General features: G+C 36.2%; 1 protein-coding gene across 16 annotated transcripts in view; it reads right to left on the bottom strand.

Annotated features, from left to right (window-relative positions):
- The window catches only part of R3HDM1 (R3H domain containing 1), a 61220-nt gene that overhangs the window by 21042 nt on the left and 26998 nt on the right, over positions 1-13180 (bottom strand). For 3 of the 16 annotated variants that reach the window (XM_087884405.1, XM_034424196.3, XM_034424220.3), the window contains 10 exons: positions 11972-12080; positions 11793-11888; positions 10892-10929; positions 10735-10785; positions 10389-10615; positions 6721-6975; positions 5827-5981; positions 5337-5438; positions 4044-4325; positions 1650-1773 (listed from right to left, as the gene is read on the bottom strand). In XM_087884405.1, the coding sequence (XP_087740531.1) occupies positions 1650-1773; positions 4044-4325; positions 5337-5438; positions 5827-5981; positions 6721-6975; positions 10389-10615; positions 10735-10785; positions 10892-10929; positions 11793-11888; positions 11972-12080 (1439 nt within the window). The remainder of the gene's footprint in view (positions 1-1649; positions 1774-4043; positions 4326-5336; positions 5439-5826; positions 5982-6720; positions 6976-10388; positions 10616-10734; positions 10786-10891; positions 10930-11792; positions 11889-11971; positions 12081-13180) is intronic. The other 13 variants (XM_034424210.3, XM_087884432.1, XM_087884450.1 and 10 more) reach the window with 7 other exon arrangements.

Genomic DNA, 13180 nt, shown 5'->3' with positions numbered 1-13180 from the left:
AAATTAAACAAAAAGCACGTGAAACGACAAGACACTTTCACACACACAAAAGAGGTAATCACTCTAAACATTTCTGAAGATAAATTCTGCAACAATACCAAACAAAAGCAAACAATATAGACAATCAAATAATTTATGTCATTTGTTGTTAATTAAAAACTGCAACTGAATTAAGTTACCTTGATATTAGTGTCAGGGTTACTGTCGAAATGTATGACAGATTTCAAAGGCATGATTTTACTTTAGTTTTAATTTTATAATTTCATAAATGTATTAAAACATCTTATCACCATGGAAATGCTCTATAAATGGATTTCTTTTAAAACACACAAGCTGAATTATTTCAGATTCATTTCTCCTGAGAAAGCAAAATTAATAAAATTCATTTTTATTGAAATTTATACAGTGCTTTCCAGGTCTCAAGTCCAGATAAATCAATTGCTGCAATGATTTAACAGCCTCAGCAAAGAGCAAGGGATCCTTCTTCAGTTTTAGTGTGGAATTGTAAAAGAACCAAATACGGTATGTTTTCCAACATTCATCCTGCTGGTTAACCATAATGAAAAACAAATGTCCATGTTGGTGAATGCCGGTACAAGACCTGATCAGATCTAAAGAGATAAATCAAGGCAACCAATTTTTTTTTTTTGGATAATAGTTTTATTCTTTAACCCATATCTTTGAACAAAAGCATCTAAAGTATATATTCTAATTTATCTGTCTAGGAAAACATAAAGACATTAATAATGTCTTCAGAAGAATATTTATAAAAGGGAAAGGCAAACTGATGCCAGATGTTCTGGATTGCAACTGACATCATCCAAGACAAGGAAAGAACAGAAACTGCAACTCAAACATCTGGAGGGATATCACTCATCCAACCTCTAAAAAGCTTAGCTTCTGAGGCAAGGCAAAACATTTTGCTTCAGAAATATTATACCAGAAAGCACGAGTTTCATTAACTCAGATTTTTTTCCCAATTTATTATGTACAGCTCAGTATAGATTGTTCTAATATTTCGGGCATACAAAAACTAAATCATGCTGGAATACAAACCTTCTAAGCTATAAAAGTCAATCCGTAACAGTATTAATGATTCAAATAAAAGCAGAAAATATACAAGAGAGGCAATAAGCAAAATTTTTAGCTTTGTATGATTTAGATAGAAGGCAAAGTCCAGGCACCAACCTCCTAACAAACGATTTAAAAAAAAAAAAACCCTCCAAAAATCACACCATCAAGAACGTAAGATATTCATTCAAGATCAGGTAAATTTTGTTTATAAAACTGATGAAGAGAACAAAATGCTAAATTACGGTGTTAGTCCTTTGATAAGAAAAAACATTTATTTTACTCTGGCCTTTTGGAAATGATTTACAAATAAGGGTGATCAAAGAATATTCTGATTTTTGTTTGTTCGTTTGATTTTCTAAGCAAGTAATTATTCTTTTGAATTCTGCCTCTTAGGATTTACTGAACTCGGCCAATTTAAAATATGCATTCCTACCAGTAGGAAGAATTTTGGTCACTTCAAACACAAAAATGTTTTTTTCCTCTCTGTAAAATACTTCACATTATTTCTTTCTGTCTCACCTAGTCACCTGAAAGCTCCAAAAGTACAAGAAGTAAGGGGAGAAAGCATCACAAACCTGTCTGTTGAGCAGGCTGTGGCAGTGGCTGGTTTTGCTGTGTGTTGTAATGAACTGAAGTAACTGGCCGATATTGTTGACTGGAGTGTGGATACTGGCCTGGAGCACAGTAACAGGCTGGCATCTGAAAAAAAAAGAAAAGAAAAGAAATGTAGGGTTTCTCTACAGGAGACCCATTTCTAAATCAGCTCCTATAGTGCTGAATCACTACGTTTCTAAATCAGCTCCTATGGTGCTGAATCAAAAGACTGCCTATAGGCAGGTCAAAAGAACCACAAACACCTTGGAAAAGAATAAACCCAAGTTTAGCAAAAGATAATGCAAGGATTCTCTTTAAATGCTAAAAAAAGCCACCACCCCAAAATATTAAACTGGCTTCATATGCATTATAGTACAAAAGATAAAAGCATCACAATTTGTCAGTGAGATATTAAAAATATTATTAGCCACAAAAAAATTCTTAAATAAATCTCATAATTTCTAATAACAAGGTACTTCTTTCTCAAAAAAAAAAAAATACTGCAAATACATAAAACCAACAGTGGATCTGCCATGAAATCATTATTTAATTATTGTCACAAACATGTACCATATTTTTCAGAGTATAAGACGCACTTTTCCCCCCTAAAAGAAGCTGAAAATTTAGATGTGTCTTATACTCCGAATGTAACTTTTTTGAAACTTTTTTTCAGCCCTAATGAGCTGCTAGCGAGATTTGCCTGCTTTTCTCATTGCTGCTCCCTCCGACAATCAGCTGTGCTTTAGAAGTTGTTTTTTATCCCCAACCAAGGGATAAAAACTGCCTGCGTGCGCTCAAAACCAGCAAACTAATGTGCTGAAGCTGACCAGACTAAGGACGCTAGCCAGATGAATACCTGGTAGGCAGAATGTTTTCCCCCTATTTTCCTCCCCAAAAATTAAGGTATGTCTTATACTCCAGTGCACCTTATACTCCATAAAATACAGTAGTTCTTTTAAGAATAGAACAGCGAGTACAGTTCGAAATGTGTCAAGTTCTAATTTGTTAGTTTTAAATTTCTATAATTAAATGAAGAAGCAATATGTATTGACAGCAAAGTCATAGAGCCTGTCTACAGTAATTTATTCTGTGACCGTTTCTATAGATTTCTATACAGTAGGGCAGACCAGTGCAAGGTACAGGAAACATATGATGTTGATCAGTGGTGAAATCTAAAATTTGTTACTACCGATTCTGTGGGCGTTGCTTGGTGGTGGTGGTGGAGAATGTGACTGGGTGGGCATAGCCATTTTTTTTTTTTTAACTTTTAAAACCATTTTTTCTACAACCTCTTTCAAAAGGCTCTGACGATCCCAGCTGAGTTGCCTGATCGGCAGAGGCTTTTTTTCTTTTAAATGCCTCTGACGATCAGGCAACTCAGCTTGGATCGTCAGAGGCATTTAAAAGAAAAAAAGGATTTTTTTTTCTTTTAAATGCCTCTGACGATCCAAATTGAGTTGCCTGATCAGCAGGAGCTTTTTTTAAAAAAGCCTCTGCCAATCAGGCAACTCAGCTTGGATCGTCAGAGGCATTTAAAAGAAAAAAAGCCTCTGACCAATCAGGCAACTCAGCTGGGATCATCAGAGGCTTTTAAAAACATGCTTTTAAAAGCTTTTGACGATCCCAGCTGAGCCACGTGATCATCAGAGGCTTTTTTTTTAAAAAGCATTTTTTCGGCTGAAGAGGTTGTAGAAAAAATGTTTTTAAAAGTAAAAAAAAAAAGTCTGATGATTGTGTGGCTCAGCTGGGCATGGGGGGTGGAGGCAGGGATTTTTGCTACCAGTTCTCCGAACCACCCACCTCCATCGCTACCGGATCCAAACCGGGAGCATTTCACTCCTGATGTTGATATTAAAATACATATCCTGGCTAATAATTGCTAATGGGCACATGTTAAGATGTCTGTCCTGACCTTAGAACTCTAAAGGGCTTAGGCCTGATTTTCTGCCAGGCTGCCTCTCACATTATAAATCTGGCCAGCTACTCAGATCAGTAGGATATGGTCTTCTGAAGATGCCCACTTTGCCAGGCACTCAAGTGCTGGATACTTAGGAAAGAGTCTTCCCCTTCATATCTTTCAGGCTAAAGATAGGCTCCTTAAGAATTACTTACTTAATACTAAGTAACATAGGGGAAAAAACATAACTGGTTTTAATTTGGTTTTGATTTCAATTGCATCCAATCATCCTTTATTTCACATATTTTTTAAATCATTGTAAACTGGCCCGAGTGTTGCAATAAACAAAAAACAAAACAAAGAAACCCCAAACCCTACATGTGCCAGGAGCAAACAAAATTGCAGGAACACCAGTTCTACCCTGAATTCTACAAGCATGTAATAGAACATGCTGACAATATTTGAAAAATCTTGCTACCTGTGGCATTGGTTGCTGCATATATCCCTGTTGCTGAAGAACTTGCTGGTTAACAGGGTGACTGGATCCACTGTAGTTAGGAGTAGGTTGGCCAGGTGGTGGTGGCGGTGGTGGTGGTGGTGGTGGCGGTGCGGGTGGGGCCGTTGCTATGATAAAACCAGATTGCTGTGGTGGTGGGAGGACCACTGTAGACTGGAACATGTTGGCATGAGGATCAGCAGCTTCTCCAGATGGCTGTCGGGAGAGACTCATATGGCTAAGTTGGGATCCTAGGTTGTCTTGCTGAAATAAGTAAAACAGTAACCAAAGGCATCCTTAAGATAATGAATGTAGGAGTTGTTTAACACCAAGGCAAAGCAAGGAATTACAGAATTTAATTATGGAGCACTATTAAGCTATCCTGCCAAAAAACTACCTTGGAAGTAAACACACAACCCTGCTATTGAACACAGGAGAGAATTACAGAGCTAAGAATCTAAAAATAGCCATACTGCATCTGAACAAAGACTTAAGATGGCAGTACAGAATTATGTTTGCCCCAAAGGTCAATCCATGTCTTATTGGGACAACCGTAATCATGATACAGAGTTTAGAACTCTGTTCTATTTCTCAGTGACTGGTATGGAAAAGCATAGCCCTGTAAGGCTAACAGAATACTTGCCTTGAATAGTAGCTTTATTACTAAGAATATGTCTAATGAGCCAGTAAAATCGATTTAAATTAAAAGCTGTATTTGCCTACCTAGCTTCTGTTAAAATATCAAGCAAACAGCAAAAATGGCAACCAAGGATATTGATGTATGGAGAACCTACCTTGAGACATGGATTAGATGTCTACAAATCTGAGGAACGCAGCTAGGCTGCAAACCTCAAAAAAACAATTTCTGGCACTCATCAAACATTAAAGCCCTGACAGAAAGCTTTCACTATCATGGAAAATGAGATACCTTAGAAGAGAAAAATATAGAAGGGAAAAGAAAAAAGGGTATTTATATGAAACAAATTCAAAGGTGTACTGAATACTGACAGGCTGCAAAGGGTAATATCAGCAAGCACATTTTTTATATCAGGAAACCAGAATTGGTTTTTAAAAAAATATCTTTCAGGTAAACTAGTAGGCAGACCAGTCTTATTCTTTCCTCTCAACTCTCTCTCGGTGCTCCTGCCAATAATGGGATTACCTTTTGAGGCTACAGCCAGTCAATATTTACATTTCACATGCAGACTTCATATATTCTTCTAGCCTAGCAGAGAATCTGTCATGCAGAGAAAAGATGAGTAGAAGATAATATACCACAGTATATTGCTGGGTAGATGAGACTGGCAGGAGCGGGGGTGGATAAGTGACTGTGGAGAACTGAACAGGCTGTGAAGAAGGCTGAAGAGGTCGGATAGGCTGAAGGAGCAATAGTTGAACATACAGTGTTAACAACTGAGTAAGAGGAAATGAAAGTAGGAATATTTCTTTTGTGTAAAATAAAAGTATTTTTTTTAAAAAACACACACAAGAGGTCTTCAATACAAATTGTACAAATAAGTTTTAACACGAGGCTCAGATTACAGTGAATCAATCAATCAAACACTGGTTCAGGTATCAGTGGGAGAAGTTGACAACAATGTAAAATGGCGAGCTTACAATAACCTAAACATACGCAAATCAAATACTCAATGGCTTTAAGAAAATGTATCTTCCTTCACCACGCTTAACCCGTACATGATAAAAAAAACAAGCAGCTATTTGTTTAATCAGTTATTGACCGAACATTAGTATTTGATCTTAGCACCTGTGAGAGGATGTGATTGGTTGCTGGCTGTTGCTGAGGTGGTATGGGAGGTGGTGGCGGCTGAGGAGGTCCAGGCACTTGGTTTCTAATTGGTTGTTGAGGCATTGGAGGATTATACACAACTGGAGTGCCATCTGGATTAATGAATGGCTGACCTACAGGACAATTGAAGAAAAAAGAAAAGAAAAGATAATATAGCAAAAGGCAGCTTGCTAGCAGAATATAAATTAGCTTTTTATTTTATTTATTTTACTATATTACAAGTTATATGTTATGAGAATATCCAACAAGTCTAAGTCTTATCTGGCTTGCTTATTTGTTTGTTTGTTTGATGATTTATTTATCTGCAGCACAATTATACTATAAACTGTCTTATTCACACATTGCTTCTTTTAGTGGCTGAATCTGCAGTATAATGTAAACAACAAGAGAAAAGTACAAGAAGAAAAGAGAAAAGTACAAGAAGAAAAGAGAAAAGTACAAGAAGAAAAGAGAAAAGTACAAGAAGAAAAGAGAAAAGAGAAAGAAAAGAAAAGAAAAAAGAAAGCCATATAAATTGTAAGCCAAATATAATACTTTCTAATTCTACTAATGTGCAATTTTCAACATTGGAGGCAAAAGAAATTAAAACAAAAAATTCCACTGAAAACACAGTTTATAGACACTCCACCCTTCCCAAAAAAAAATCATTGCATATCTACTCTGGGGAGGATTAAAATGCATACATCTTCCAAAAGAAAAAGAGGAAGAATATTGGGAAGCAGAGGGAAGGGCAAACGGTTCATGGAAACACCACACATTTCTAAAACATTATTGACAAATTAGTTATTCGAGACAGAGACACAAAGGGAGAGAGAAAGACAGACAAACTGACACCCACAACTGGATACCAACCTGTTTGAGGGTTGATCAGAATACTTCCAGGTGGTATGCCTGCCGCTTCCAAGGGAAGCAAAAAGAAGCTACCGCTAGAAGACGCCACTTGCCCACTTATGCCACCATCAAAGGAAAGAGAACTACTAGTGCTGATAGTTGGATAGACGGCAGATGTGCCATGAGAAGGCTGGCTGAGAGCTGTGACTGGAAGAGGTTGCTGGGTGTGAGAAAGAGAACCCGTGGATGACCCTACACTACTAGAAGATTCTGAACCTAGGAAAGGAGTAATGAGAAATGGATTTTACCTAGAGACAGAGTAATAGCATTCACATTTAAATAGGCAGGTTGCTATCTAAAGTTACCCATGTAACTCCCAGCCTGAACTACAACTGACTTCCCCAAACCCCATTGCAGCTTCTCCAGGTTAGATTCCCATTTACTCCCAATGCCACACAATGAGGGGGGAACTAATGACCACTGCCTGAACTTTGCCTTCGAGCCATGCAAATGGGAATAAAGCAGGATGGCCACAGTCTTTATTACATCAATAATTACAACAAATATCTATTCAATGAAGTATTAGGTTGAGATGTTGGCGGCAACTAAAGTGTAAAGTGTTATTCAAAGGACCCATCTATAAAGCTGATGAAAATTTGGGTCTACAGAATTTTAACTTGCTAGTGTTGTAAAAAAAAAATAATAATCTTAATGATTCCAACGCTGGAGTTAAATTTTAGTGGTTTAAATACATTAAGAATATGCACAAGTTTATTCCAAAATGGACTTTAAATGTTCATAGTATACCAAAATTATGTTTTCTGATGAAACAGCAAGGTGTTGGTTTTTTTAAAAAATTTACTGAGAAATAGATTTCGATTGCATTTTACTGTCTTCACATAACAAATAAAACACCTTATTTCTATTTTTTCATTGATATTCAAACCAATAAAAAGCAAGTCTGTCTTGAAATATAAGGCAGGATTGATTAAGTTGTTGGGAGTATCTGTGCAATTTTACTTTCAGTAGTATTCTAATCCAGCCAATACGATGAAAATACTTTGGAGATCTTATTTCTAAAGTTCATGAGGAGAAGTGATTCCAACTGTGCTGTTTTTTAGCATTGTCAAAGTGTAAAATTACTACAATATTTAAAATTTATCTGTTAAATCTGAAAAGAATTACAGCCCAGCTTTTCATGAAACTGTGTCTGTGAACCAGACTATAACACTACCAAGGTCTGTTACAAGTATCGCCTTATATCTGAAAGATTAAATATTAATAAATGGCTTCAAACCAAAATGAAATAGGTAAGTTTGCTGTACTGATTGTACTCACATTATAGCACAATTTTCTTTATATTCTTTTTAAAAACCTTCCACTATCAAAGCTCTTCTTCATTAATATCCAATGTATATGTTCACAAGATATCCTTATCGTATCACTTGGGCACACAAAAAAGAGATCTCTATTTTAAGGATAAGGATCTAGAAGAATCCTGCTACAAATTCCTTCAGGAGCAAATTTAGAGTACAGTATTTGCTCCCAGAAATTTCTTAAGCACTTTGAATGCTAGGCATAAGTGAAGTCCAGCTAGTATTCTTCCTGTCTTCTCCCAAAGCAATGGAGGGGATATTCATAATTCAGAAGAGAAGAAGAGATTTTCTGCCAAGAGCCCAAAATTGCTGTGAAGCTGTTGAGCTTCTTTAAAACCCCTGCTGTGTCTCACCTGCTGTTTCCCCCCCTTATTTTCAATCATTATAAAAAAAATGCCAAATTGGACCTATTGCATTGTAAAATGAAGCAGATATCTAAAAATAAATTCACACGTTTCCTTGTTTTTTTCTTTGTTCTATATCCTTAATATACTTCTTTCTTTAAGCCACCCTTTAAATATTCTCCCTATTTAAGCTGTGTTGTACAACTTGGTTGGCGATTGAAATACCCTGAAACAAACTTTGAAAGTCGACTGTAGCAGTACATGTCAAAAAGAAAGGACACAGACTTAACGCTTACAACACCTCATTATGTCCAAATTCAGGGTCAATTAGACCATTCTTAATTAATTTCTTGTCAGTAATTAAGGCCAAGTATGAACCTGAAAAAGCTAGTCAGTCTTACAAGTGCCCAACTGACAAGCCAAATAAAAAAGTATTTGGCAATCTGTCTGCATTGTCAAGTGAGGTCCCAAGTGGAATTTTATTGCCATGTTTGGGTTCTCCCAAGTTCAGGAGACCAAAAACAGTAAGGAATGTTTAAAAATCCTATTAAAGTACAATGTTTGATGAAATCAGGAATTGAAATGAAATTGGGGGGAGGGATTAGTAACGTAACCTCAAATCTTAATGTTTTTAAAAGGATTTCAGGTCATTTATACCAGGGTTCTCCAAATTTGGCAACATTAAGATTTGTAGATTTCAACTCCCAGAATTTCCCAGTCAGCATGGGGAATTATGGAATTGAAGTTCACAAGTCTTAAAGTTACCAAGTTTGGACACCCCTGATTTATATCATTACAAGAAAACGACTGATAACTTTAATCCATCAAAAAGTGGCTAAAGGTCATTTTACGAAGCAGAAAAGGTCAGGTTCCAGCTGTCATCTGGATCACCATCACAAGGACACTTTTGGTATCCATAAAAAAGTTAATTTGCTTGTATTAATATGATTGAAAATCTCATAATGCACACCTTTGCCAGCAAAATTAACCCTTAAAAATCATGCCTAAGAAAGAACAATTTTTCTTAGCAAAGCAAACTTGATAAAGCTCCAAAAGAGATTTGGAGTTTTGTTGAAGCTGAGGCAGCCTAAAAATAGACATAAGAAATAAGGATTTGCTTTTATTGAGTTGGACCATAGATTTATCTACTCCGATAGTGCCTACTTAGGCTTCAGACATATTGTCAATAGGCATAGAATGGTATTGAATTTCGAAGTAATCTCTGATCAACCACGAAACATATGGGGCTACAACAGGAAGAGCATAATTGCCTTACTTTAAACTGACTCACAGGTATGGAGCTATAAATCTCCATAAATCAAATCTAAAATATACTATAGAACTTATTGTTTTATGCCTCTCCTGAAAGCATTGCTCCTCCAATGCTATTCAGATCACGGAATCTTTAGAGAATTTTAAGAATCTGATTTCAGTGGCTATCTCAAAATCATTTTAAGAGATTAACCCTAGGAGAAGCTCTCAATATTAATTAATAAAGCATCTTCCTAAAACATGCCAGAAACCCTCTTGCAATGTTATAGGCTCAGTTACTGTAACAAAAATTTTAATTCCTTGAAACAGCAAGCATGAGGGACACACTGCATTTCCTACACCGCTACCAATCTGTCTACTACTTGCAGCTGTTTCAACTTCTGATTCTGGTCTACTAGCCTATGAAGCTAGCTAGGTTAACAGTGGTCCAAATGCAGAAGATCAACAACCTCCAACAAGGCATGCAACCCATTAAAAGGTGTTTTAGTTATAAACAATTCAAAACATTGGTAGGATCAAGAATAGCCACAGCCCTTTCTGATCTATTCAAAATGCTACCAAAGGTGTGTTTAATACTTAATGATTATAACCCTGGGCCAAAGAAGCACTTTCCAAAAACAATAACAATGGTCGGTGGGCGGGGGATGCTTTTGGCAGGCTACCTAGCTATCCCTAGACTTGGGTTTTCCAGTGGTACCTGTTTTAGATAGCCTGCCAGTGCTTTTGCTGCTTCCTGTGCTATCGCCTCTTGTCAGAACAGAGATGCCACTGAAGCTGCTGGCTTTGGTCACAGGGGGCTTCAAACTGCGAAGGGAGCTGTCCGAGTCCGTGCTGCTCCATGGACGGGGTTCCGAGTACTTTAGCTCGTTGTCTGTACTGCTCTGGAGACTGTTTGCCGACCTCCCTGAAGCATCCTTGTTGATTCTGTAATCCACAAGCTTAGTTTTTAAAGCTGGAAGACTCTTTGCCAAAGCATCAAGGAAAGAAAGAAAAGGAAATACATGCAGAATGCTTTGGGATATAAAAACTAATTCATTCAATACCTAAATATCTGTCGCCTTTGCTGGGTACTGTTGGCTTCATCCTCTTGAATTCTGTTGGTGTGTTCAATAGAATTGCAACTTAGTACTTTTTCCCGTTTGCATTTAGAAAAAAAACAAGCTTTTTTTTTTTTTTTTTAAAGATACTGAGTATGCTTACCTTTTGTCAATAATATAATTCTCTTGGGAACACAGCGACTGGGGAAGAAACAGTGCAGAATAAAAATCACCACCATTAAATGATTCTATCATCAATCTATATTGAAATAAATGTATAAACACCTATGTGGAAACAACAACTGGTAACCGGTTGCATTAAAGAATGCTTACCAAATCCTTCAGCCAGGCAAATGTGATCATTCAGATAGGTTTTAAATACAACAAACGGGGAGCAGAGAAACAAAATGTAACTGCTAGTCAGCATAATGTGCATATGGGTATCACTGTTCTCTATTACAGAGGGGGAACAGAGGAAACTGCAGCAGAATTTATTACTCTTTGTTTCACTGTCTTTTATTTGCAACCTCGGATAAAAAGAAGCTGGTCAAAGATGTCTATGCATTTTTGGGTGTATTCTCCAATCCAGGTTTCAAAAAGCTAATTTAAAACCTGTCAACATACCATCACTGAGCCTTGGCTACTGTTCTTAGAGGATGCCAAATTATCACAATATGAATGATTAAAACAAGTATATGACTATCACCTGTATAAACAGATGCCCAGACTTTTCAACATCCATGACTAGACGTAATTGTTATGAACAATCTCTCCATAAGAACGGGAAATGGTTTAATTAAACAGCACCTTATAGGAGGAGATAAGAGGCTACTATATCTATATCTCTATATCATCATCATCATCATCATCATCACTCCAAGCCTAAGGACTGAGAACAAATCTGTTGCTCTACCCACTACTTTAAAAACGTTCTCTTAATGCGATCATGAATGAGAATGCAGACACATTTTTTTTCCAAATATTTTGAGAGCTTTAATTATGCACTTTAACTTTATTGTTGTTACACATAGTCAAAGATACTGTGGACATTCCTTAATACCTACATCTTGTGCAAATATTCGTTCTCTAGCTCTCTGGTACTCTTCTTCTCGCTCTTCTATAGATTTGCTTCTTCTGTCATCTTTTAATCGTATTCGCATCTAAATTAAATAAGTTGTTAATTGCCGATTTCCATTGCGCAATATAAGCATGCAGTCAAGATACTGTAATGTACCATATTTACCTGATTATCATCTTTGTCTAGACTAGAATTCTCTCGTTTAAGGATGTACCGTTTTTGAAAATCTTCACTTTTTTCATCTTTTATATGTTCACAAAACTTCTGGTCAGGTCTTTTGGGAAAAAAAAAGATTAAAATAAAATAAATAATTATAAATATGAAGGACGTTTTTTGTGGTCCTTGGGTTTGAGGAAAATAAAATGGTAAAATACATGTGGACAACAACAGGCCATTTCGTAGTATAAAGGTTATCAGAATATCTTGTAAGTTTTAATTTACTTTTCTATGTTGGAAATCTATGAGGAGAATCTGATGTAGACTTTGGAGCTGCTATATCTCTCCATTCATACAGGTAATCCTCGATTTATGACCATAATTGAGCCTGGCAATTATGATTATAAGTTATGATGGTCATAGAAAAAGTCATCACATGACCAACCCGATTTCACTTTTGCAATGGTCTTTAAGTGAAACGCTGAGGTTGTTAAGTGAACACTGTGGTCAATAAGCAAATGTGGTGGTTGTTAAGCAAACCCAATGTTTGCTATAGGCCAGTTTTTATCCAAAATCGTAAGTAAACAACAGTTTTTGGCAAAACTATCATAAATCAGTCACATAACTATGGGGTGCTTCAAACAGCTGGAAATTCAGACCAGGTACCGAGCATCCAAAATGTGGTCATGTGGCAGTGGGATGGACCTTAGAAATGGGTCATAAGTAGCTTTTGGATCGGTCATAACTTTAAATGGTTGCTAAGCAACTGATCATAAGTCAAGATCTACTTATATGTATATGTTATTTAAGATTTTGGGTCATGGTTATTGCGAGAGAGAGAGAAAAATCTTTATCTTGAGGATAATGACAAAATAAATACCATTTTACGATGTTAAAAATGGTATTTTATATCCCAAGCCACCTTCAGTGGCAAAAAATAAAAGTAGGATATAAAACAAATAATCAAAAATATGGTTATAATAATCTAACTAGAATAAATCAAATCCCCATTGTGACCCTTTGAGTAGCTGGAATGCTTTGTAGCTATGTGCAATTTAAATGTTTGCCAAATGGATTCCTTCATTCTTTTTGTTTTACTATTATATATTGTTCATTTTATAAGGGGAAAAAAAAGCAAATATCTTATGTAATTTTATACAGATCAATATTAAAATCAAGTTAATGTAAATTACTTTAATTTAAATTAAAAAATTGTCT

This window comes from Pantherophis guttatus, chromosome 1, assembly GCF_059756535.1.
Source record: "Pantherophis guttatus breed Tessera chromosome 1, ASM5975653v1, whole genome shotgun sequence".
Lineage (NCBI taxonomy): Eukaryota > Metazoa > Chordata > Lepidosauria > Squamata > Colubridae > Pantherophis > Pantherophis guttatus.
Note: the sequence above shows the minus strand (reverse complement) of the source record. Positions and strands in the feature narration are given on the sequence as shown.